Raw genomic sequence first — 27,968 nt, forward strand, 5'->3', positions numbered from 1 at the left:
GAAGCTCGTGCTTGCGGGACCTTGGTTCAAGGGAGAACTTAGGTCCGCGCTTCAGGATGTCGTCGAAAACCGAGGGAAGAGAGGCTTCGCCCTGGTACGTGACAGCTGTACCAGTTGCTTTTTGTATCCTTTTCCTGGGCAGAAATCGCCGAAAGTCATTCCAGTAGGCTTCAGTGAGTAGTGAAGCGAGACGAAGATGCTCCCGAAGCCTACCTGCAGCCGCCCAAGGTTGTCCGGCTTGAAGGCACATAAGTCGCATCCATTCCCTCAAGTGTCGGACCTGCCGGTAGAGCTCCGATTTCAAGATTTTGCATACATGCTTCCAGTGTCCTGTAGAAGGTTGCAGAGGTCCGAAAAGCTGGCAGACTTCTAATGGTGGTATTCCACACTTCAGTCCATGTGACAGGGAATATCGCAGTCCGGACAGGGAATATCGCTGGTTCTTTGCATTAAGGGTAACATTTTCGAGATGATACAGTGATCCCACTGCGAGATGATACAGTGATCCCAAGTACACATGCACACCCAGGTTTTTGTGATCATTTGGGCACTTTTGTTGTGTGAACTTGAAATGCATGCATGCCTGGAATTTTTTTTCGTTTTTTTTTTGCCCGATGGATGGCGGTAGAAGTTGTCAGGTGGATTGCACAGATGACTAGACATCTAATACTGCTTACCCGAGCGAAGTGCATGCGTTAATAGAACAAATCAAAATCGGTTGTTTTTCTGTTCAGCATGCAGTGTCTCTGCTACACAATTACTTGAATGGGCATTCATCGACATACTGTTACATCAGAGCCATTAGATGTTACAATTATGATCAGTCTTTAACACAGGCTTTAACTATTGTGGTGAAAAAAAAGTTAGGATGGGAGGCAGTTTAGTGGTCCCAGTCTGAGCTGTGTCTTGAAACTAAAGAATAGAAGTACTGGTTTTTGCAGTGAATAGGTACACTTACTTCCAACCAGCAATCAACGCAGGCAGAGATGTAATTAAGACCAATTAGGAGAGTTTGCCAATCATCTATTTGTTAAATCATTGTCATCAGCCTGTCTACAGCCAGGGCAAAGGCCTCTCCCATGTCTCTCCAATAAACTGGCATATGAAACCTACGTATGATCCAAGCTATAATCATCATCATCATCAGCCTTACTACACCCACTGCAGGGCAAAGGCCTCTCCCATGTCTCTCCAATTAACCCTATCCTTTGCCAGCTGCATCCACCCTTTGCCTGCAAACTTCTTAATCTCATCTGCCCACCTAACCTTCTGCCGCCCCCTGCTACGCTTACTTTCTCTTGGAATCCACTCCGTTACCCTTAAGGACCAGCGGTTATCTTGCCTTCGCATTGCATGCCCTGCCCAAGCCCATTTCTTTCTCTTGATTTCGACTAGGATGTCATTAACCCGTGTTTGTTCCCTCACCCACTCTGCCCGCTTCCGATCTCTTAACGTTACACCTATCATTTTTCTTTCCATGGCTCGCTGCGTTGTCCTTAGCTTAAGCTGAACTCTTTTCGTTAGCCTCCACGTTTCTGCCCCGTAGGTGAGTACCGGTAAGATTATGCTGTTGTACACTTTCCTCTTGAGGGAAATTGGTAAACTGCCACTCATGATCTGCGAGAATTTGCCATATGTGCTCCACCCCATTCTTATCCTTCTAGTTATCTCACTCACATGATCCGGATCAGCTGTCACTACCTGCCCTAAGTAGACGTATTCCGCCACAATTTCTAGGCTCTCGCTGCCAATTGTGAACTGTTGTTCCCTTGCTAGGCTGTTGAACATTACCTTGGTTTTCTGCATGTTAATTTTTAGACCCATCGATCTGCTCTGCCTGTCTAACTCATTGATCATGATTTGCAGTTCACCTCCTGAGTGACTCAGCAAGGCAATGTCATCAGCAAATCGCAGATTATTTAGGTATTCTCCATTTATTCTTATTCCCAACTGTTCCCAATTCAGACCTCGAAATACCTCCTGTAAACATGCGGTGAACAGCATTGGCGAGATCGTGTCTCCTTGCCTGACGCCCTTCCTTATTGAAGTTTTATTACTGACTTTATGGAGGACTATTGTAGCTGTGCAGTTGCTATATATATATCTTCCACTATTTTGACATCAGGCTCTACACCCTGATTCCGCAATGCCTGTATGACTCCTGAGGTTTCCACTGAGTCAATTGCTTTCTTGTAATCAATAATGGCTATACATAGGGGTTGGTTCTATTCTGCGCATTTCTCTATCACCTGATTGATCATCATTTATTATCCCTTAAAGGCCCCTATGTGGGTATTACATAAAACAGGGTAGGATCGATAACATGTATCAATGGTCAGTAATAGAAAAACGAGAACAGGCACTATCATACAATAACAGTACAAGGATACCATAAGTTTTAACAAAGCAAAATTCAAGAACTCCTGAAACAAACTATAAGCAGTATAAGTGCAATATTATCAAAAACATAACAGTGACCACAGTCACATAAACTTAAAAGAATAAAAATTACCCAAAAAGGAAATCATTGTAGTTTTTTGTTGTTTGTTGAGATGGGCAGCTAGTTTAGTCCTAAATTTAAGTGCGTTGCGCTCGGAGGCTATTGATTCGGGTAATTCATTCCATGCTGCAATTGTGCTGGGAAAAAAGGACCTGTTGAAAACTGAATCAGTGTGACCATGCAGACGCTGAACACTCATTGAATTAAAATGGTGGCGAGAAGTTCGTAATGCCGGCTATAATAGAGTGTTTGGTCGACAAGGAAAATGATAGTATAGCTTATGAAACAGACAAAGTTTTGCAATTTTTCGTCTGATTTCCAGTGGCTGAAGGTCAAGGGAGGCTTTGATATAGGTATGCTGAGTCGAGTGTCGTACTCAGATAAGATGTAACGGGCCACACGATTCTGAATGGATTCCAAAATATTAATTAGATATGCATGATGGGGGCTCCATATTGCCGATGCGTATTCAAGTTCGTACGGATGAAAGTTTTATAGGCAAGTGTGAATATAATGAATTGTGGAATATTCTTTACGAAAGCCTGTCTGATCATTTGGTTGATTGAAGTCTAAGGTTGCCCTGACTCTATTAGCAATTACCGTGACCGATTAGTCATTAATTATGTCTGTGGAAAGGGGAAAGCCGAAAAACGTAGCATCACTTAGATGGTCCCGGACGATCCAGACTTTTCTGTGAGTGGGACAGTAGGTTATCGTGAAGGGTTAGAATTGTTAGTTAGTTTGCCTTAGCAGTTTTGTGTTAGTATATTACTACGGTCCAGTGCTCTTATCCAGAGAAGCATAATTGTTAGTTTTTTTGATGCTATCTTCACGCCACGGCACAAGCGCAGGGTAAAGGAGTGTGTACAGCTATGATAGTCATGCAGTTTTCATTCTCAAAGTGTCACCCGCTGCGGTGACTCGGGGTTTGGCATTCGGCTGCAGATCCCAAGGTCGCGGTTTCGATACCAGCCGCAGCGGCTATATTTTTGTTGAGGTGAAATCCAAAAACGCCAGTGTGCTGTGTTAGTGCACATTAAAGAACCCCAAATGATATAAATTAGTCTGGAGCCTGCCACTTCGGTGTCCCTTATAGCCCAAGTCACTTCGGGATGTTAAAACCCCACATTTCATAATCCAGTCTTTTCTCGTATGTGTTTGTCTTCCAATAACAGCAGGGCAAAGGACTCTCCCATGTCTCTCCAATTAACCCTGTCCTTTGCCAGCTGTGCCCACCGTGTGCCCGTAAACTTCTTAATCTCATCCTCCCATTTGCCCACCTAACTTTCTGCCACCCCCTGCTACGCTTGCCTTCTCTTGGAATCCACTCCGTTACCCTTAAGGACTAACGGTTATCTTGCATTCGCATTACATGCCCTGCCCAAGCCCATTTCTTCCTCTTGATTTCAACTAGGATGTCATTAATCCACGTTTGTTCTCTCACCCACTCTGCTCGCTTGTGGTCTCTTAAATTTACACCTATCATTTTTCTTTGTCTCGTTGCATTGTCCTTAACTTGAGCTGAACCCTTTTCATTAGCCTCCACGTTTCTGCCCCGTAGGTGAGTACTGGTAAGATTCAGCTGTTGTACACTTTTCTCTTTAGGGATATTGGTAAACTGTCATTCATGATCTGAGAGAACCTGCCATATGCGATCCACCCCATTCTTATCCTTCTAGTTATTTCCCTCTCATGATCTGGATCAGCTGTCGCTACCTGCCCTAAGTCCTTTACCACTTCCAGCCCTTCGCTGCCAGTTGTGAACTGCTGTTACCTTGCTAGACTGTTGAACATTACTTTGGTTTTCTGCATGTTAATTTTTAGACCCAGTTTTCTGCTCTATCTGTCTAACTCATTGATCATGATTTGCAGTTCACCTCCTGAGTGGCTCAGGAAGGCAATGTCATCACCAAATCGCAGAATATTTGGAACATAATCCAGAGTTTGACGGAATATTGTCTGGCGAGGGGCGAACATTCTAGAAATAAACATACACTCACCAAAAGTTTCGACGAAGAAAGGAAACACGACGTTTCGTGGCCGGTATGGGTCCCTTGATCACATAGAGCACCGCATGGAAGGACGGTGGCTTAAGTACGGTTAAAATTGCGTAATGTCCGATTGTAGATCTCTGGAACATTTCCACGTGTCCTGTTAAGAGCATGCTTCGTTTTATGTGTATGAAAAGATTCTAAAAGAAGGCACGATGATAAGCTTTTCTCTGTGGCAATGACTGATGCTTCGTCCCAATCGATGGTGTTTCCGGTTGATACGCTGTGTTCCGCCAACGCATTAGATGTGGAGCGGCCGTTCGTGACGTCATTCTGATGCTCTCTTAGCCTGCGTCTGAAGTTTCTGGTTTCGCCAATGTAAGCGGCATCACAGACTTCTATACCACGTATACCATGTGTATGCCACATACCACGTAGGTATCTTGTATACCACGTCCGGGTACCTTGAGAGATCTAGACGATTTTTTACCCGGACCAGCTGTTGTTTTAACTTGCTGGTAGGCACATGAGAAATGTGCACGTCATAGCCTTTGAAAATGTGTGAAAGTGCTTCGCTTACCCCTGAAGCATAAAGAATGCTGACTCGCTTGGCTTCTGGGTTTTTCTGCTCTTGGCCAGGACGGGAGGTGTGAGCGGAGTGCTCTTGGCTTTTCATTACCTGTTGAGGATATCCATTGTTTTTTAAGTCTCGCTTCACTTTGTCGATTTCGCAGTGGAGTTTTTTTGGCTCGAGCATAAGGTGAAAGCGCGATTAAAAAGTGAGTTGGCGACTGACCGCTTGTGACCAATTGGATGTGCGGACTGAAGTTGAGGTACTTCCCAGTGTGCATCGGTTTTCGATATACTGAGGTTTCAAGCACGGTTGTTTTTCGCTGCACGAGGACATCAAGAAAAGGGATTTTTCCATTGGCTTCTTTTTCCACAGTAAATTGTACTGATGGCTGAATTGAATTTAGGTGAAGTAGAAAAGGCGGCACATCTTCGTGATGCATAATGCTGAAACAGTCGGCCACATAGCATAGGAACAACTTTGGCGCCAGTTGGAACGTGGAAATGGCTGTTCTCTCAATGGCTTCTAATGCGAGGTTGGCGTAGACAACGGAGATAGAGGCTCCCATTGCTGTGCCGAAGCGCTGCCTGTAGAAAGTTACGTTGAAAACAAAATATGTGTTGTCGAGACAAAATCGCAAGAGACAACATAGGTCGTCCACGTCGAACGGAGTCCTTGAAGGCAATGAGCTATCTACGGAAAGCGTTTCCTTGCAGCACTGTACTGCGAAGTCCACAGGGACGCACGTGAACATAGATTTCACGTCAAATGAAACCATGACTTCCTCGTCTTCAGTTGATGTCTGCCTTAGTTTTCTCACAAAGTGGCGAGAGTCCTTAACGTAGGTCGTCGTTTTTCCCACTAGTGGGCGAAGGACTTCGTGCAGATGACGGGACAGTTTGTACAGTGGTGAGCGCCTGTAGTCCACAATTGGTCTCAGTGGCACACCTGGCTTATGCACTTTTGGAACTCCGTAGATCGCGGGAGCCGAGCTGTTGTGGCAAAGAAGCTTGTTGTACAAGTGTTTCTTTTCAGGAGGTATGTACTTGAAAACTGAGAATATTTGGAATATTCTTCATTAGCTCTTATCTCCATCTGTTCCCAATTGAGACCTCGGAATACCTCCTGTAAACAAGCGGTGAATAGCATTGGCGAGATCTTGTCTTCTTGCCTGACACCCTTCCTCATTGGAATTTTATTGCTGACTTTATGAAGGGCTATGTTAGCTGTGCAGTTGCTATAGACATCTTCCAGTATTTTCGCATAAGGCTCTTCTACACCCTGATTCTGAAATGCGTGCATAGCTGCTGAGTTCTCCACTGAGTCATATGCTTTCTTGTAATCAGTAAAGGCTATATAGTATATTGGTTGGTTATATTCTGCGCATTTCTCTATCACCTGATTGATAGGGTGAATATGATCCATTGCTGTATATCTTTATGAAAGCCTGCCTGATCATTCGGTTGATTAATGTCTAAGGTTGCCCTGACTCGATTACCTTAGTGAATACTTTGTAGGCAGCGGACATTAAGCTGATTGGTCTTTAGTTCTCCAAGGCCTTAGCATCTCCTTTCTTATGAATTAAGATAATGTTTGCATTCTTCCAAGCTTCTGGTACGGTCGAGTTCATAAAGCATTGCGTATACAGGGTGGCTAGTTTTTCTAGCACAATCTCCCCTCCGTTTTTCAACAGACCTGTTGTTACCTGATCCTCACCAGCTGCTTTTCCCCTTTGCATTGCTCGTAAGGCTTCCTTTACTTCCTCTATCCTTACTGACGGGATGTCCCATTGCTGTGCCCTACTGTCTCTCATATTAACGTTCTCATTACATTGGCTGCTGTATGGACTTTTGCAGAGCTCTTCGGCTTACTGGAGATAAATTGTTGTAGCACCACAGGGCTCCCTTTATGTCTTGTCCTCTTCCTCACCTTCTCAGTGGTTTGCATGCCTTGTGGAAGCTTCACTTGCATTTGTGAGCACGAAAAATATATCCATTCTTTTTGTTTTACCTTTGCTTGCTACTTTGTCCAGCGTGATGGCTTCATCAAAATTGGTTTGTTTTGTTGTGATCTCACAAAAAATTTTTGGCTTCTCAGTCACGAAATTACATTTGGTCAATGCAGATCACGCTACCATATTGTCATCACAAACTGCCCACCATTGCCAAATTCAATGCAGTTGCCACCTGTTCACTGTGGTGCTGCGCATGAGCCTTACAAGAGCTCGGGGAAGAGCAACCTGTATCTCGCCAGCCCCACTGGTGGCTGTTTGAAGCAGTTGCCTGTCGGGCAGTGGTACGTCACTGCGCCAGTAGTGGTATGACCCCATGATCCATCAATGCGATTGAGAGTGTCAGGGCATCATCAACACCACGTGACAACTAGTGGACCAATGCACATCAAATCTGAATATATGAGGACCCTCAAAATTTGTGAGTTGGCCCACCCTCCAAATTCCAAAGGACCCTCAAAATTTTTGAAGTAGGTCCATTCCAGAAAATGGACTAAGGTGGATTAGTGTGATTTAGTATAATATCATGATAATTAAATGAAAGGTACTCGGACATTCAAGAAGGTGGTGACTCATGCATTGCATATAATAGCAATGGAACTAGTTTCAGCTGGAGTTTTGAAAGGAAAATCATAAGAACATTATACACTCTTTGTAAACACTATAGCAGGCATCCTAAATGCTATCACATTTTGCTTCTTTAAGAATGTGATAAAGAAGGCTCCCAAGATTTGAACTCTCACCTTGTCCACTCGACAGAATAATTTTCAGAGGTCCGTAGCACATGCTTCATGTGATCTACTCATAATTTCGTCTCAGCATGCCCAGATGGCCTAGCTTTCAACCACTGCTTGACCTTTCTTAGTGACATCTAGCAGTAAGGGTATGCATTGGCAGTCACCACTCAGATGGGCTGAAACAGCAGTGCTCACCATATTAGCATAAGTTGCATTGCTGAGAGCTTACACTGTGTGGCAGCCCGAGCTACAATGAGAAAATCATAAAATACTAGGGGGTGGAACTGTGGGCGTGGGGAAACTTTTGTTCACCCTTTTGCCATATCAGACAAGGAACTAGCGGAAAGCACTCAACGCCAGGTTGAAGAGGTGAGAGAAGCCCATGTTGTGTGCTCTCGTTTAGCCTTTTATTGCATGCCTGCTGCTTGAGTTTTGTGTCTTGTTGGGACAAACATTACCTGAATTCGAGTTTCCCTTTCACTTTCGTGCCATCTGCCTTTGCTGATGTTGTGTTGTACTGTACCTGAAGTGAAGTGTGTTTAATTTTTATTGATTTTACCACCACTGCCAGACTTTAAGTAAGGCCTAAGGCAGTGGTGGGCAGTATATTGAAGGAAACAAATTGGTGAAAGAAAAAAAAATGTTCCAACGGGAAGCTTATTGGATAAAGTTTGTCAAACAGCTTATTTATACACCAGAATGTGACTGCATGTTGTCACACGTGTGAACACGATCAGTATCTTGCAAATGCAAGCTTTTTATCACACAGGAATATGGATGGAGTGATAATACATTTGCATCCTTATGTATTTTTTCAGCTTATGTTATTTCTCTTGTTATCCCATCTTCACTTCTTCCTATTACAGCACACTTCTTTAGGAAAAGCTTACAAAGCCACGACTCAAATGAAATAAAACAGGTTACTTAGAATCGGGGCTGAATACGACCTGATGCATATCCCTTCCTTCTGAAGATAGGGTTTCCCATTCCGGTTAATGAAGGTTGACTGCAAATAAGAGCTCTGAAATGCTGCTCACTGACACACCCATCAAGCTCTGGAAAAGTAACATACCCGAACTCGTAAGTGCTTTTCCCTACACAGCACTGTACTTTGTCATGCAGCAAAAAAAATAGAGGTCTTTGAAGAAGCATTCTTGCAGGCTAGTTGGTACGTATTTGGCCGAATTTCTAGTGTTATGTCCTGTCCACTTTGTTTATTTGTTTATTTTTGTCCATTAGAAATTAGTTCTTGAAAGAGTATAAACACCTAATTTTTCGTTGTGTGTTTTCTTCTTTGTTATGATGCATAAAACATAACAGTACATGTATCATCATGTGGCATTCGCCTATGACCACAAAATAATTTATAATCGAATTTCTTCTGTCACCTGTCAGTTTCAACAGCCAAGCGATGGCTCTGACATGAAAGGTGCGTATAGGTCATGTGAAGCATGATAAGAACTGCACTATAGTCACTGCTTCTTTACTTATTGGGTTCAGGCTCCTGATGCAGGCTGGCTTTAGCATTTTAGTGAATTAAAACAATGAAGCGGCGAAGTTTTTTTCACGCTTTATGTGACCTATATGGACCTTCGACATCATAGCCATCGCTCGTCTGTTTAGACCGAAACCAAAAGTGGTGAGAGAAGAAATTTGATTGTACATTTTTTGCAGTCGTAGGCAAATACCATGTGGTGATCTATGTATAGTAATGCCTTATTTACATTACAAAGAAAAAAACATGCCACTGAAATTTGGTGTCTGTACTTCTTTAACCACAAGTGACAAGTCACGCTCATCTGGTCTGATGCTGCATTGGTTACATTTTACAACACACACTAGATGGTGGCAGTTGTCCATGGGAAGCATTTCATGCCTTTAGCACATGTTTTAAGCCTTACAACAGTCATTCTCACCAAATGTCACCTAAAAACTTGGTGGTATTGGCACATTTTTACTGAATTAGAGGAGTATAGACACCTAACTTTTGGGTGCATGTTTTCTTCTTTATAAAGATGTGCAAGCATTATTATACATTAATTACCACATAGTATTCTCCTACTACCACGAAATAACTTTAATCGAATTTTTTTCTTGTGCAGTTTCGGTTTCAACGACCAAACGATGACTATGATGTCAAAGTGAGCTTGTAGTTCACACAAGACATGAAAAAAAAAAAGTGAATGCACGTGGCTTCAGATCATTCCAACTGGGACATAGTGCTACCATTCGTCACCTGCGCCTACAATACCACTACGCAGAACACTACTGGTTTCTCGCCATTTTTCCTTTTGTACGGCCGCGGACCATCCTCCCCACTTGACACCATTCTTCCTTACCATCCTGATTCGTAGGAGTCCTCAACCTCTCTGAGGCCTCCAATATGCTGAAGAGTGCCGTCAGTTCGCCCGTCACTCATGTCTGACAACCAGGGGCACCAGAAATACCGCTCCGACAACTCTCGTGGCATAGACAGTTTTCCTATGCAATCTCTTGTTTCGCTTCATGTGCCTTCTGCCTCTCTGCCAAGTTGTTTGCAAAGTGCCACGGACCCTACCACGTCCTTGAACGCACTTCTCCCATTAATTGCATCGGCGAGTTCGTTACACCCTCGCCCGGTCTCCGATGATGTGGGCGCGAGACTGTCCACATGTCTCGTTTGAAGCCGCACTACGACCCCTGCGTGCTGTCGTCCCCCTAAATCACCAGGATGGTTCTTTTTCCCCCGGGGCCAGTTGTAAAGAAGATGATGATCGGCAGCTGAAGCAAAGAAGCTGACACACGCCGTCAGACTAGAGCACCAGCTTTTGGGCCCGGACCTCGTCCTTGCCTGCTGTACCTGGCCTTCACAACAGATCTTCACTTATGCATAAAGCCCGTTTCACATGATATAATAGCTGCTTTGTCGTTTTAATTCACTAAAATTAGCTAAAGCCGGCCTGCCTCAAGAACCGGAATGACAATAAACATAGAAGCAGCTATTATATTGCAGTTATTGTGTGCCTTTACATGACACTTTGACATCACAGGCATTGTTCAGCTGTTGAAACCAAAACAGTATGACAGAAAAATTTGATTATAGATTATTTAGTGCCCATAGGTAAATACGACTTGATTCATGCATAGCAGTGTTTTCCGCATCGTAGAGAAGAAGACAGGCCACCAAAGTTAGGTACCTCTGCTCGTTTAATTTGGTGGTCAAAGGGTGAATATCCACTCAAAATTTATTGCCAAATGACATACTCACTGGTTGCGGAGCTGTTGTTTAGTTTGTGGGATTGAATGTGTTGTGTTGCAGTTGCCCGATGGATCGGGCGTTGATCCAAGGCATTAAGCGTCTGCGAGTGCTGACCCCGTATGACTATGACAACATGGACGAGCTTGTCCAGGACCTGACCAGTGCTCTCGAGGAGTCCTCATCCTCCGCCCAGCACCGCCAGCGACACGCACCACATCGCAAGTGGTGGTCCAAGAAGACCCCTGAGGGGGACGCGGCCCACCCACCAGTGGCCTCCTCTGCCCCCCGCCCGACCACCCGGTCCGTGAGTGCTGTCTCTGGAGATGACTCGGAGTCCAGCCTTGATGGACGGGCCATCCCCCGCATGGTGAGCATTTCCATATCAACAGCTGGGGTTGCAATTTCAAAGGAGGGGTCGTATAAACTGCTGGGCTTATGCAAAGGACGGCACACATGGAAAGAAGAGAATTGATAGCTGTAATGTTTAGGGACAGGAAAAGGGCAGAGTGGGTCAGAGCGGGTTAATGACATCCTAGTCGAGATTGAGAGGAAGAAATGGGCTTGGGCAGGGAATGTAATGCGAAGGCAAGATAATCGATGTCCCTTAAGGTTAATGGAGTGGATTCTAAGAGAGGGCAAGTGTAGCAGAGGTGCCAGAAAGTTAGGTGGGCGGATGAGATTAAGAAGTTTGCGGGGATAGGGTGGCCGCAGCTGGCACAGGACGAGGTTAACTGGAGAGATATAGGAGAGGATTATGCCCTGCAGTGGGTGTAGTCAGGCTGATGATGATGAACTATGTCTGCGGTGTATATATGCAACATGCGCAACGCGAAATAAATACCGTGGCTGCAACTATATCTAGGGGATGAGACTGATTGCATCGAACATGATGCCTGGTTCATGCTTGTTGATTATTGTGATCATCTGGGACAGAAATGGGCTTGGGCAGGGCATGTATTGCAAAGGCAAGATAACCGCTGGTCCTTAAAGGTAATGCAGTGGATTCCAAGACAACGCAAGCGTAACAGGGAGTGGCAGAAAGTTAGGTGGATGGAGGAAGGTAAAACGTTGCGGGGATACAGTGGCCATAGCTGGCACAGGACAGGGTTGATTGGAGGGAAATTATAGAGACCTTTGTCTTGAAGTGAGCATAGTTAGGTTGATGATGATGATGATGATGACAATTAAAAAAAACAAACAATTTAACATGGACATGACATATTACAGATACTTGTTCCACGGTGTTTACTAAGCTGTGACATTTTAATGAAAATGATAGCGCAAAAAGCAAAAGAGGTTAGCAGACAAAGACGAAAGAAAGGCGAGTGACGCACTTTCTTCAGCAGAAACTGGAAGATTGTCACTCTCCTGATTAATATGGCGAATTGAACGTGTTGGTACATAATTACAGGCACAGCACAAAAGATGGGGATGGAGTAGACAGACAAGGACGAGTGTTGAACTTACAACAATTCTTTATTGCAAACATTTCCACACTTTATGCATGCCGATCGAGCCGTGGCCATCGTGTACGCGTTCGTAAATAGGTGTTTTTTTTTTTTTTGAAAGAGCAATTGAGGCGCAGCTAATGCAGGCCTCCCCCAGACTACATATCAGTTCTGATTCTATGATTTCACGTGTGATGCAATCTTTCTTTCTCTTGGTAACAGCAGTGCACTCAAGCCCAGGGGAACAATCCTTGTGAGTCAGACAATGGTGTGTGATGCCCACGCATAGTGTAGGCAGAAGGTAGCTGCTATATCTTATATTCATACACTGTCGCACAACGTGAAAAAGGTGTCCCAGCACTACGACGTGAAAATCGTGTTTACTGCCCCTAACAAACTGTCAGAGCTCTGGACAATGACTGATCCGGAGGCAACCCAGCAACGTGACTGCGGCAAGAAGCACAGGTGGCCTTTCGTTGAATGGGCAGAAGGTGTAGTTTATCAAATTCTCTTGAGTTGAGGAAAAATGTATGTTGGTCAGACTGGGAGCTGCTTGAACGACAGGTTACGAGAGCACGCCATCAACGTAAAAAATGCCTGTGAGGGAAAAGATTTTGAAGGTCTTCTGGCAAGTCATTGTCTGACTTACAAGAGTTGTTCCCCTGGGCTTGAGTGCACTGCTGTTACCAAGAGAAGCAAAGATTGCATCACACGGGAAATCATAGAATCAGAACTGATATGTAGTCTGGGGGAGGCCTGCATAAGCTGCGCATTAATTGCCCTCTCCGAAAAAGAACTCACCTCTTTATGAACGCGTATACAATGACCACGGCTCGATCAGCATGTATATAAGCGTGGAAATGTTTGCAATGAAGGAAGTTCAGCGCTCGTCCTTGTCTGTCTACTCTGTCCCCATCTTTTGTGCGCTACTGTGTCTCATTCTCTTATTGCAGGATGCAACTTAAAGAAACAACAGTTGGTAATAGTGGGCTATGGTCCGCAGCGTCCTATGTTACTCCTTTGGCCAGTTACAGCAGTGAAGAAAATCAGCTTTTTATTGTCTGACTACATCAAACAAACAAGTTGCATCAAAATTCTTGAGATTATAGTTTGATCTCATGGTTAGCTACCTGAATGTAATTAGCTTTAAAGGGGCTGTAAAGGGGGGTCTCAACAAAGATTTCATGTACCTAGAATGCTAAAGGACGCCGCTTCGCAAATATCCTCCAGTAAGAATTTTTTAGATGCGTTTTGTGGAGCTGAGTTATCTGTAGTCGAAATTTCAATTTGCATGTCTTCGCGCCTTTCCCTCTCCTGTCGTCACTTTTTGCATGCTGAAATGTCGGTACTCCTTCTCTGGCCCCTTGCACTCGCCCCCTCCGCCAGCTGCTGACGCACGCGAACCAATGCTAGCTGTCCGCTGCTGACGTAACGAGCGCGGATTCGGGCGAAAGCCCAGTACCACAAGTCGCCGCTAGGCGCGGAAGCGGGAGCTTTAAAAATTGTATTGTAAATTATCGGCTTGCTTTTTAGGTCTTGTACGCGGCATGAACGCCCGTTGGCCTGTACTCTACATAATGCGAGGACTGTACACTCAACCTCAAACACCCTTTTCAGGGACCCTTTAAGAGCAATCTATTTGTCACGAAGGTATTCCGTTAGGTGCTCCTGAATGCAGGCAGAGCTTCACTACAGACTTGAGTTGTATCCAAGTGTAGTAAAATTAAACTTGTGACATACGAGACGTTTATTATAACCAAGTTGCAGTATGCTTTGATTTTATGGGGATCCTTGCATAAAGAAAAAAGTTATTTGTGAGCTTTGGCTGGTGCAAAAAATATCGATTAAGTTTGTTTACAATAAATAAAAGAGGTTAGATTGACCTGTGACATTAGTGCGTGACAGCCATATCGCACTGCTTGAAGTGTGCAGAAAGATGGCTGTTGCTGGTGCTAGAAGGTACGCTCCATTTCGTGCATTGTAGTGAATGCTGCCAAAGCTAGTGCACCTGTTCACTCAGGCATATTCCTCACCCACAAAGTTGTTCGCCGTATAACCAAAGTGAGCACAGGCATACAGTAGACTTCTTATTTCAAACTTCAAGGGACCAGAGGTTTTTGTTTGAATTGTCAGAAGTGCACCTTAATATGGTCCAAGACTGAATGTGATTTGCTTTATGGACATCTATGCATACAAATATTAATTTATAACTGTTGCCTTGCAAGTGTATCTAAATGTTTAGCATAATATAAAATGTGGGTGAAAGGCTCTGATGTCTTTACTGAACCAGCTTCGACTAGTTGTTTGTAGTAGAGTAAAACCACATTAATTGGGTCCTCAAGGGACTGAAACAAAAGGTCTGAATAGGCCGATTTAAAAAAAGGCACTGCTCATGCGCACGCTTACCGGAAGCGACCAAGCCGCTTCTATATCTGCAGTAGTTCGCCGCGCCAGCTGCGTGGCAGCCCGCTTTCCTTCGCGCTTTGAAGCGTGTTAAGTTCTCTTGCAGTAGCTTTCCGTTGCGGTATATAACACATTTCGCTAAAGGAACCCAATTCAGGTGCACATCTAAGAGGGTAGCAGCTGTTGCAACTCGGGGAGGAGGTGCCCGCAGTGGGGTCTCGCTGCACTTGTCGGCTTGAAATGGTGCAGCTAGCGATCAAAACGCACTTGTCCCACATTCACGTGATTGAGCAGAAAAACATTCCTCCGCATGCTGGTACAAGCATTTTAACCTGTTCAGACAATGTTCGTGTTTCTGGCCACTTGATTTCCGGGTAATTTCCGAAGTGTCAATCCAACGGCCACGTCACCAAATGTTTTGTTTTTTACTTTTTCGTTTGTGCTCCTTTATTTAACAAAATAAATGGAAGGCACTTGGTTTCTGGTTTCTATTTTAAAGACAACCATGTTATACCGAATAAGCAGAGTTTTTACGCCATGTTTTACTGAATTCTCTGTCATATCGTACAGAACGAGCCCACACTGAAACAGAACGGGTATAATTATGAGTGATTAGTCAGTTGTACTTTTCGTGACTCTAAATGAGAGTGGACAACATTTATGCTTTACATTTGCTTTTCTCTGCATTAGTCACGCAATAGTGCAATTGTATCGGTCAGGGTTGTTTTGAGACAAGAGTCTCAACAGTGCATTACCGCATGCATTTTAGCTGCATTTGGTTATGAGGTATGAAAAATTCATGTTCCGTTTTTTAGGCTTCTTAAAACTTTCCACCCATCTGTTCATTTTAGGCGAGCTTTTATAATACACGTATCGTACAGGAATTAAAATATTAAAAATATCGAGGAGTCATCTTCTATATTTTATAGCCTAACAGCAATAAACCTCTGCAGTACGAGCAAGTTATGCCGTTTTCTTTAAATAAATCTGTGAGAAGCTTGTGTGGCCTGCGTTTAATCATAATCTCATTTGAGACAAGATTTTGAGTGTGCTGCATTTCCACTGAAAAGTGATTAGTAATCTTTCTTTTAGATTCGTTTTATGAAGCTTCATGAAGTAGCGCGAGGGTGAAACCGGCTGCGACCTTTCCTGCAATTTAAGCTCCTTGAGCAGAACTTGACGGCAACTAAAAAACGCTTCTGCACGTAGACCACACTTAGTCTATGAAAATTCACGTGATGCCAACTTACATTGATCTACAGGACAAGAAGCTAAACACCGGCTTCCTCTCTGACTGACTTCTACACGCTCCTTGTGTGGAGCAGTCTTCTTTTCCTGGTTACGCGAAGTGCAGTGCCATCTATTCGATGCACCTGTCATAGCATATGCGGTAATGAGAGGAAGCCCATCCGTCCTATAAAGCCTGAATAACGTGCAGCGAAGAGCAATGTGGCACTCCTAGCCGCGCATAGTCAGCGCGCGGCGTCGGGGCACTTGCCGGCCGGAGTACCATAACTCGCAGGGTGCATCGCGGCGATGGTGGCATAGCACAGCTGGTTGTGAAATCGGTCTATAATCATCCAAAGTTCTGGTAGTTGAATGTCTACAAAAAAAAAACTTTCAGTAACAGTTTTGTAATGCAGCAAATTTAACTGATGAAAAGGTCAGCAATAGTCCTCTGCTTTTTATTGAAAACTGCGCAGCGATTCCGTCATGGTGTACAGCTTCCCCTCTGTAAGGACAACCAGAGCAGAACTGCTCCAAAATAGCAAGGGCTCCTTCACAGGTGCGATGCAGTAGCAGCAGAGCCACCACTTGCAGCTCGTAATGAGCGCACCTTTTTGGGCACACATGATCACACTCAGGAAGGGAAGGCATGCCTAAAAGGAAAAAAAAGACCAACAACACGCCAATCAGCGTCCAATCCGATGCGCAGCTGGCTTTGGCTCCCTGATGGGGGGCTGATATTGCCCGGGGCTGGTAGCGAAGCTCAGAAAATGGAACTGTGCGGCGACCCCCGGCCGACATGCACCCCCGTGTCTGAGCTAACTAGTTGGAGGAGCCTAATTTTCAGCTCGCTCAGCACTTCAAACCTAATATTTCCGACCTTGGCCACCACTTTTTCACGCGCAGGGGCATTGAAACAAGTAAAAAGTTTTGAATTAAGCAAATTTAAGAAAATCCACGGTTCAAATTAAGTGGGTTTAACCTAAAATGCTTAATATAGCCAAAAAAGACGAACTGCGCAACAAGAACACGGACGAAAGGGAGGCAGACACACACTAACGCAGACTTACAACTTTACTAAAGGAAGGAATACAAGGCAAATATATATAGCGATCCCCCAACGCACTTCAAATCTGATCAATATGGCACGTGACATTCTGCCCAGGCGATAAACAGACCACACAAGAACCAACCGCTTACAAAGTAATCTTATACCGGGCCGGCCCTTTCTATGAAAACATAAAGCAAAGGAACGCTTAGCGACAGTGCACACTTGAGAATTACGCGTTCTGCAAAGTAAGGAAATTCATAACAAAAACCACACCACTGTAGCCATCTGATACCACTGAAGCTCGAACCGCTTACAAGCGCAGGTGCTGACACCAAAACCAAGAGACGAAGCACTCCCCCTTTTGGAAGCAAACAAAACGGAACAAAAACAACCACATCGGTCATCGTCAAAAACAAAAAAACAGTGAAAAAAGGCACCAGGTCAAAAAGGTAAAAAACCATGAATCAGCTCAAGAAGCTACGTCACAGAAACAGTGAAAATAGGCACCGAGTCATTAAAAAAACAAAAAGATGAAAGACGGGACAACAGTTTAAGACAACAACGGTTTTAAAAAAGGGGGGTGAATGAAATCCAAAGCGTAGGAAAACATCTCAAACCATGACAGAACCGAAACAAAACTGAGATCGCTAATCAAATGAACAACGAAAGCATCAAACGCAATCAGGAGGCACTGCTCAATCACCAGGGCTCAAACAGGCCACTAGGCTACACATGCCCCCGCAAAAACGAAAATTCTTTGGATGATAAGGAAATGGAAGCCTTGCTAACACAGTTGTCCGTAGTGCCGATGTAAAATGTTTCGACGACGAGACGCTCCCATTTGTCATTCAATCTGGCCAGAAATTCCATCTTTTCGAACCATGGTACACAGTCCCGTTGCTTCATTTTTGTGCAGTCCGCACAATGCTTAGCCAAAAACCCTCCATCGTTGTTTGCCACGCTCAACCGGTGCTCCCTTGCTCTTTCATTAAAGCATCTACCGGTTTGGCCTATGTAGACTTTTCCGCAACTAAGGGGAATGCGGTAAACAACGCCGGAAACGCAATCTTTGAACTTCCTTAGATGTTTGAATTTGCAAGGGGTCTTCTTAGTGTTCTTCATCATCACGCACACCTTGGACAGTCTGCATGGAGCCGAGAAGACAACGTTGACGCCTCCTTTGCTCGCCACTTTCTTGATGTTGTGCGAGAATTTGTGGATGTATGGAATCACATGGGCCTTCTTTTGCTCGGCGTCTTCTTTGTCTTTGCGTTCTCTCTTAATTTTTTGAAGTACATTTTCACACACACTCGAAATGACGTGCGGAGGGTATCCAGCTGCTTGCAAACGCTGAAGCTGGTACTGGAAGCTCTCTTGGACTTTGTGGTCACAAGTCTTTTTCAGGGCCGACTCAACACATAAGGAAATGATGCCTCGCTTGACCAACTTCGAATGGGCACTAGTGTCGAAACATTTTACATCGGCACTACGGACAACTGTGTTAGCAAGGCTTCCATTTCCTTATCATCCAAAGAATTTTCGTTTTTGCGGGGGCATGTGTAGCCTAGTGGCCTGTTTGAGCCCTGGTGATTGAGCAGTGCCTCCTGATTGCGTTTGATGCTTTCGTTGTTCATTTGATTAGCGATCTCAGTTTTGTTTCGGTTCTGTCATGGTTTGAGATGTTTTCCTACGCTTTGGATTTCATTCACCCCCCTTTTTTAAAACCGTTGTTGTCTTAAACTGTTGTCCCGTCTTTCATCTTTTTGTTTTTTTAATGACTCGGTGCCTATTTTCACTGTTTCTGTGACGTAGCTTCTTGAGCTGATTCATGGTTTTTTACCTTTTTGACCTGGTGCCTTTTTTCACTGTTTTTTTGTTTTTGACGATGACCGATGTGGTTGTTTTTGTTCCGTTTTGTTTGCTTCCAAAAGGGGGAGTGCTTCGTCTCTTGGTTTTGGTGTCAGCACCTGCGCTTGTAAGCGGTTCGAGCTTCAGTGGTATCAGATGGCTACAGTGGTGTGGTTTTTGTTATGAATTTCCTTACTTTGCAGAACGCGTAATTCTCAAGTGTGCACTGTCGCTAAGCGTTCCTTTGCTTTATGTTTTCATAGAAAGGGCCGGCCCGGTATAAGATTACTTTGTAAGCGGTTGGTTCTTGTGTGGTCTGTTTATCGCCTGGGCAGAATGTCACGTGCCATATTGATCAGATTTGAAGTGCGTTGGGGGATCGCTATATATATTTGCCTTGTATTCCTTCCTTTAGTAAAGTTGTAAGTCTGCGTTAGTGTGTGTCTGCCTCCCTTTCGTCCGTGTTCTTGTTGCGCAGTTCGTCTTTTTTGCATTATGATCAACCAACTAGCCCGACAAGTCCTGTTAATATAGCCAACCAGCCAAAATTTTGAAATTCGTTTGAATGGACTGAAAGTTCAAATTATTAGAGTTGGAATTATCGCGAGTCTGCTGTATTCGTTGTGTTAAATCTCAAGTGCCATGGCTGGCAATCTCCTGGACTTCATTCCACCTCTTGCCATGAGGACTGAGAAGTAATGGTGACATGTGGCGATATGATACACAGCTGGTAGGGTGATCGCTCCGGCTCCATTCGCACCTAAAAAGTAGTTCACACTCTGTGAAAATTATAGCCAGAGGGCCCAGACACTGAGAGCCTTATAGCGTCGACAATGATTTCCAATGCTTGCACTTCGTTTTTTACCCCACTTTATTCTCGTTCAAACACTCACATGCTTCTCGTAATATGTAGCGTAATGATTTCGTTTTGCAAGTGCACTATTTCTGCAGCCTCTGCAGCGTTGAGTGCTGTGTATGAAATGGAGTGCAGTTAAATGTGCTTTGCCATGTTTTGAAATGCTCTTAAATCCTGTCTACATTTTTTGAGTGTCACCACATAAAGTGCCCATACTGGCTCCCACCTCTTCAAGAGAACACCTTGCGACTTCACCGCAAGGTCGACCACAGGTTCTAAAAATAGCCAAATAAAGGAAATGCGATAGCGCTTGGAAATTGGCGCACCACCCCCTGAAATTCCAAAAGGACCCCCAAAAATTTGGGAGCTGACCCACTCCAGAAAATGGAGTAAGGTGCATTAGTGGGGATTTCTGATTGGATTAAGGTGGATTAGTGGGTGGCATTAGTATAATCACATATGATAATCCTGTGAAAGGTACTTGGAACATCCAAGTACTCAGATTTTCAAATTTGGCAGTGCTGATGATGTTGTGACCCTCTCGACCAGTGAGGGAATTTCTCGACACAGAAACCAGAGGTTTTTTGGGTGACTACCACCTAAATGCTGTCTCATTAAAAGGGCTATCTGTGGGACCAACCCTTGTTCCATAGCTGTCGCACCTGCTGTTTTCTGCTGCTGAGTCTTGGGAGGGTATTGGCATTTCAGCTTCCTGCGTGGATGCCTCTGTGCAGCCTGTTGACAATGATGCCTTGCAGCCTGTAGTGTCATGTTTTGGCCTTAATCTCTCCAGGACAGTTTCCAGTGGGGTCCCTTACATAAGGGCCGAAGGCACTGTAGATTAGGACGGTTCCACTGCATCTCCTTTCAAAAGCTTGGTATTAACGGAGACCGGTATTAGTTCCTACCTCATTTTTCATTCAAGCGATTTAATTATAAATCTGTCAGTTTGAATGTCGGGCAGGGACAGTCAAACGAAATCATAATGAACCCGGGCAATGTGAAATATTTATGGTTTACATCATACACCTGAAGCTGTTTCATCAATATTCATGTGAAATATATTTTTTACAATGAACTGCACATTGGATATATCGAAATCTTGAGCGGGTGCCACCGATCCTCACCCAAGAGCAACGGCAGCTGTGCCTGGTCATGCTGCCCCTGAGAGCATTAGAAAGGGTGCACTCTTTGAACTCCGTGCCTTCTCCCCACCTTGCATTGCAGCCTTCCTATTTGGCAGCTGCGCCCCACGTGACCAACTACGCATTTCGGGCCTATCGCACTTCAGGAAAGGGGACGAACTGTGTAGAACCAGAACTGCCGTCGCGCCATGTCGGACGACAGGAGAGAAGGGAAAAGTTACTTACAAAAGCAGTGCAGCGTCTCCCCAGCAGCATGCGCTCCTCTGTTTTTAAAGCGTTTCTCTTGGCATATTCCTCTAAGCAGTGGTGGGCGTGCCAGCAAGAAAGACGTGGCACCACCAACAGTCTTGGTTGGTAGCTAGCCAAGTAGGTGCTGCAGCAGTTTTGGCAGTTCTGCCCGTTCTGCCAAGTGCACCAGCTGCGATGGCTCGCTCAGGAACTAAAGTTTGAGTTTGGGCTAGTTGGTTCGTATTTGAAACATTAGAGAGCAGCGCAAAAGAACGACATAGAACACAGCAGAAACGAAGAAACACAGGACAGGTACTGTCTTGGCAGTGCGCCAAGATGCTGCAGGGTCAGTAGCTGCACGGCGTGTTACTGAAAAGTTCTTTTCTTTCACACCACTGTTGGCTTTATTTTTAATACGCCATGCTTTCTTCATGTTTCATGCTCTAGCCTTAGAGGGGGTCCTATGATTCCAGCCGTTTACGTTGGGGCCGATTCTGTACCCCCTGTTTTTCGCACTCACCCAGCGACTGTTTCATGTCGTCAAGATTATCACGAAGCTGCGGCAAGCCCTGCCACTTCCCGACAAAGTGATAATTATTTGGCGCTTCAAGAGCGGTACGAAGAAATCCAATGTTGCAGCATACTTCAAATTGCCAGGGGCAAGCTCAGTAGTTTTAACATTTAAAAACAAGTCGTCCATTGAGAGAAAACACGAGTGCGACCGATTGTTGATGGCTGTCGTGTCCGCAAGCCGGAGGTTTCGCTCTGATGTTCACAATCTGGTATGTAATGAACTTAGTAATGAAATTCATTATAAGTGGGTTTGGTTATACTGAACTACTTTATATATCTAATAGATTCCAATGAATCGTGCTGTTCGTTATAACTGGGTTCGCCTGTAGATGTGCTTCTTTTTTTGCTCACTGTAAGTGTTTGGAAAAGATTGTCCACTAGCATTGTTGAATGCTCCACTGAGGATCGGTTCCAGACCTTCACACCTAATGTATGACATGGTGTTCAGTTGCCCTCTTCCATATGTTTTGTAGCGATAGCTACATTACGGTAGCATTTCGAGCCTTCAGCGTGGCCACCACACTGTCACGTGGTTGATCACGTGACCAAGTTCCACTTGGCCAGCTGTAGCTATCACGTCACTCCAGGTTTAACCAAAGCTAAACCACCGCCATTTTTTTTTCATTTCAATTTCATCATTGTATTTTTCCTTTTAACAAAGTTTGAGATGCTTTCTTCATTGCCCTCTGCAGTAATGCCTTTGTGTGCTGCAGGAATGTGTTGGAGGCGCTTAAGAGGGTTCGCCAGTGACAGTGCCCATAGGAAATACATGGGAACTTTCAGAAGCTGTAGAATGTCTAAAAATGGCTTGATTTTCATGAGGTCTGTGGCAGCGTTTTCTTCCTTAATGAATAGAGGAAATGTTGCAGACAGATATTGTTTTTGAAGTTTCATTTTTTTACAAAGCAGAGGTAAATATCCAGAAAAATTGCACGTTTAGATGTGTCGGTCTTTCATGTCATCTCATAAAAAACTAAGCCAAATATCAGAATTACATCCACAACATTTCCTCTCTTTTTCTTTCTTGATTGTCAAGCCGCAGTTTTCGTCCATATCGAGCTTAGTGTTTGCGTTTTAGAGGCTCTGAAAGTTGTGTACGGTATGTATCTTCTGCCGGGATTTGAAATTCGTGCCAAATTTAACTGGTGCAACGTGGCTCCACCTGGCGCCAGAATATTTTGTCGCTGCTACACTCTACCACCAACTTCTTGGTTGTCTGTGTTCGTGTGCTCAGGTTTTTACTCAGAACTTGGAGGGACTTGAACTCTTTCTTTCCTTTTTTCTTGCTTGGTCTGTATTCGGAAAGGATTTCTACTTTTCTTTTTTGCTGGAGCTTGTGGTGGGGAAAGGAAGTGGGATGCAAGGCCACACCCAAAAGCCCCCCCCCTTTCCCCTCCCAGCAGCCACACAATAACGCATTATTAGTGCCAAAACACAGGAAGGGGGCTCCTTATTCAGGAGAGTGTGGGTGAACAGCAATGTTCCTTGCCCAGCAGGGGCACAGTGACCCAGGTGGCGATACAAGTCAAGAATGCAGCTGCAAATATTCCTCATAGGAGGCCCTCAAGCCAATAGTGGCACTTGCATGAACCCAACACGGCCTGGTTGTTGAGTTATCAACCGGTACTGGGATCATGTAAACGCGCGCCGAGTCAGGACTCGACGGGTCAGGTCTAGTCAACTCTAGGGTCGGGTCCAGTCAAGGGGTAGGTTGACTCAACTCGACCCTGACCCGATGTGCTTGTAAACGCTGTCGAATAGAAAAGCAGGGTTAGTCGGAGTGGAGAGGATAAATGCGAACTTGCTTTTCATGTGCACCGTCGCACCTCCGATACAGGGATGGCGTGCCTCAGTCTCAGAGGCTGCTACAGTAAAACCTCGTTAATTCGAACTCGAGGGGGACCGGAAAATTGTTCGAATTAAGCGGAGTTTGAATTAACGAGCGGGCGCTAAAAAAAGCGGCCATCACGCCCGGTAGCACGGGCCGAAGCTAAAACAGGCATATCTGAGATCGTTATCTCTTACTACGCGCTACTACACATTTGCGGCGGGCGATTGCGCAAAATAAATCATAGAGCCCGAATGTCGAAGGAAATAAAGTTAATTTGTTTATGCGGTTGGAGCTAACATCAAAATGCATTCGCGTAAGCAGCAAGCTTAATGATTAAATGTGAGGCAGCGATCCGGCTGGCGTAACTTAAATGGCGGCCAGGCTGCGGTACCAATGTTGCCAGACTGCACGCTAGACGTCTACAGACGAGTTCGACGGACACAGTGTTGCCACTTTCTCTCCATCCTCCTCCTCATACACCCCCCCCCCCCCCCCCCGCCCTCTCCATCCCCTTTCAGATACCGTATTTCACGCTACGTAAGGCGCGCGCTGTAGCGTGTTCGCCGCTGGGCTTTCAGATGCCATGGATAATTCTAGCACCCTTCGCGAAGGGTGCGGTCGCTATAGCCGGCACGCTTCCAACGGTCTCTGGGCAGGCGTTGCATAATTCCTGCACGCTTCCGACGGTCTCGGGAACTCCCAATTTAAGCTGCACTGCTCTGGCGCGACCGAAACTTTCGCTCTGCGCGGCCGCTATAGCCGGCATGCACACGAATCCGGCAGGCGTTGCATAATTCCTGCACGCTTCCGACGGTCTCGGGAACTCCCAATTTAAGCTCGACTGCTCTGGCGCGACCGAAACTTTCGCTCTGCGTGGCCGCTATAGCCGGCATGCACATGAATCCGGCAGGCGTTGCATAATTCCTGCACGCTTCCGACAGTCTCGGGAACTCCCAATTTAAGCCTGAGCCGGTGAGCCGGCCGCTAGGCGGTGTACGCATACTGGTGTGGCTTACTTCAAAAAAACTGATATTTGAGCTAGTTGGTGCACACTTCTGGGAATAACAGCGCTGAGACGAGGGACAAAGAAGGAAGACAACAGGACCAGCGCTCAGAAGCTCAATTCCCAGAACCTCAATTACTACAGCATTTTAACCACTTTTTAAAATGCAGGAAATTTTTTATGTGCTAGCTTCTTTCGTGGATGGTTATGAAAGATTGCATACATAGGCGAATTGGTGATCTTATAATGTTTTTGTCCGTGCATACCCACTGCGCTCTAACGAGCCTGCAAGGCACTGAGAGTAAAATGATTGTGTTTTACTCGCCTCTGATGTGAGATTGCATAATTGAGACCGGCAAGAAATTGCCACTGTGGCATGAGAGAGAATTCGGGCGGAGCGGGCAGCAGCGCCTCTGCCTAGGCAGCTCTTGGTGGCTCCGAGAGGAGCCGGTAAAAAAAATAGCGACAGCGGGTGCTGTCGCTGAAGTCGGCGTTGCAGAGTCGACTTCAATGGGGAGTGCAGATCGGTGACAGCGCCTGCGTGGCGATGGTTTAGAGCGGGTAGCGCCGTGCAATCGCCTCCATCAGCCGCAGAAACGGGTCCTGGCACTTGGTGCGACCGTTGATGGATTGCCACCACTGCCAGGATAGGTGCGACTGCAGCACGGCCCGGGAGGTCTTCTGCCCGTTCCGCACAAGCTTACGCTTCACCTTCTGCCACGCACTCTCAATCCTGTGAGTGTTGGCCCCTGTGAGCGGGTCGACGAAATTGGTGGTGTGGTTGACTGTGTGCCAGTCTAAGTTTAGGGGAGCTCCGTTCCCGTCTTGCAGGCTGGGGATGCAGTTGTAGGCGGCCCATTCGTCGCTGTAGACAGTGGAACAGCAGATTGGCAAAGCATATCAAAGAGAAAAATAATCGGTGATGCGCATTTGTTTTCGTTTTCTTTGCCGTGACTCGACAAGCATCGTCTGCAACTTGCCCAACAGCTCCAACGCAGCGTCCGAATTATCACCGGCGGAGAAGTAGCGCGCAGCCAGATCGAGTGCTGACGCTGTTTCACATGCACTCGGGGGTGGCAATGGATCGTCGCCTCCGTCGGACTCGTCGTCGCTGTCAGCTGTGCTCGCCGCGCCCGAGTTGTGCGGCATCTGGTCACCGCAGGCCGCTTCAATAATCTCGGCATCGCTTAACGGCCCCGATGTCTCCACGCCGCTGTCAACGTCTACGAAGCTCTGGAAGTCAACACCCTCCGATAAAGCAGCGTAGGCAGGGTCCAGCGCGACGGAGTCATCACATTGAGCATCCAGCTCTGCTGTGCTGCAGGCTTCTGGGCCTTCAATGAAGCCGCACTTTCGGTAACAGTTCGCGACTGTGTCCGCCTTGACAGCATTCCACGATGTTGCCAGCATGTGGCAGGCTCCGAGGAGATTGACGTCGTACGATTTGCCGCTGTCCATACACTCAAGAATCCGCTCTAGGAGGTGGCGCCTGTACAGTGTTTTGAGGTTTTTAATAACCCCAAGGTCCATAGGCTGCAGCACAGCCGTAGTGTTTTTCGGCAGAAATGCCAGACGGATCGCCTTCAGTCCGCTGATGTCGCAATGGGCTGAACAGTTGTCGACGAACAACAGAACATTCCTGTTCTGTGTCGCGAACTTCCTGTCGAGTGTGCGCAGCCAATCCGTGAAAATTGCTCGCGTCATCCACGACTTTCTGTTGAAAGTATAATCAACAGGGAGAGTTATTAGCCCTTTAAAGCAGCAAGGCTTCGCTGCTTTGCCTATAACTAGCAAGCGCCACCGTTCCGTGCCAGTTGCGTTTGCGTGCACCAACACCGTCACTCTTTCCTTGCTTCTCTTCCCGCCTGAACACGTGTCGCCTTTGTAACTGACAGTCTTGTTCGGCAGCAACTTAATATAAAGCGCGGTTTCATCTGCATTGAACACATCGCTGAGCGAGTAATCGGCAAGGTAGTCCTTTAGTTGACCTGAGATCCAATTTTGACACGTTTCTTCATCGACTGCGGCTGCCTCTCCACAAACGCTTTTAAACGTAAGTCCGTGACGGGCCTTGAAACGCGACAACCAGCCTTCCGACGCGCTGAAGTCACTTATGCCCATCTGGTTGGCGAAGTCCACTGCCTTTGCGGCAATTATTGGTCCACTTAGTGGAATGTTCCTGCTGCGAACGTCCTTAATCCATGTCATTACAGCATCCTCCATCTCTGGATGAGCCGATGTTCTTAGTCGTTTCCGCGAGGGCTCCATCTCTTTTTGATACGCATTGAAGATCGAGTCCTTGTTCTTGAGGTATGTGGACAGCGTGCTTTTCTTGACTGCAAACTTCTCTGCGATCGCTGTCTTTGTTAGGAGACCACGTTCGACCTCCTGTAATATCTCCACCTTCGTCTTCAAATCCTTTGCGGAGTACTTTCCTCGGTTTGCTATGATTGCCACAGTCGATGAGACGTCACCAGCGAGATACCAAACAAACGAGGAATATCACGCAACACAAACTTCGCTAGACACCGCGCAGCAACAAAGACTAGGCGCAAGAGGGGCCGGGTGCTGCGTGGAGGATGAAGGAAAGGAAAGAGTCTTCGCTTCCCGAGCTGCACAATAAAAGGGTACCGGAAGTCACGCGTTCTCGCAAGGGCTACTGGGAGAGTTTAGCCGACGGCGCAGCCAATAGAACGCTGGGCGCAGCGGCGTCGTCTGCTGCATGGGCAGGCGCGCTGGGACGGCGCCCAAGTAGAGGGAAGCGGGGGAACGGGGAGGGGAGGCCCGCTTGATTGAAACGTTTATTTCCATCAGAAAAAAAGCGCGGCTTCAAAAAAATGTGACGTAACCGCCTCTCCCGAGTACTTCCTTCCTCCATGGTCGCGTGCGTCTCCAATGGTCACGACCGCCTCGGCGCAGCGGAAACCTGCAACGGCTTGCGCCGGAGCCGTGGCCGGCGCATAGGCGGCGCCCGCGGTAGGGTGGCTACCCGCATGACCGCGCGTCAGCCAAAAATAGACAAGCCAATGCTTCGACGCTCCGGCAGCGAAAACCTGCTACGGCATGCACCGGAGGGTTGGTTCGGGCAACGAAATTCAAGTCTCACCTCGTGCGTGCTGGCTTATTTTTTTTTCTCATCATTCTGCATTTTTTAAAAATTTTCAGCGCATTGTATTTGGTGACATTGTACGAGGTGACTTCTATATGCGAGGAGCAATGCCAGCCATCGGTGCCTAGTTCGAATTAACCGATGTGGATACCGGCATATTCGAATTATCGGGAGTTTTGACCCATTGAAATACACAGG

At 46.0% G+C, this 27,968-nt stretch overlaps 1 protein-coding gene across 3 annotated transcripts in view; it reads left to right on the plus strand.

The window, feature by feature from the left end:
- LOC144132310 (uncharacterized) overlaps positions 1 to 27,968 on the plus strand; it is a 115,355-nt gene that overhangs the window by 2,993 nt on the left and 84,394 nt on the right. For all 3 annotated transcript variants that reach the window (XM_077664629.1, XM_077664630.1, XM_077664628.1), the window contains exon 2: positions 11,109 to 11,415. In XM_077664629.1, the coding sequence (XP_077520755.1) occupies positions 11,116 to 11,415 (300 nt within the window). In that variant the 5' untranslated portion in view covers positions 11,109 to 11,115. The remainder of the gene's footprint in view (positions 1 to 11,108; positions 11,416 to 27,968) is intronic.

This window comes from Amblyomma americanum, chromosome 5 (assembly GCF_052857255.1).
Source record: "Amblyomma americanum isolate KBUSLIRL-KWMA chromosome 5, ASM5285725v1, whole genome shotgun sequence".
Taxonomy (NCBI): domain Eukaryota; kingdom Metazoa; phylum Arthropoda; class Arachnida; order Ixodida; family Ixodidae; genus Amblyomma; species Amblyomma americanum.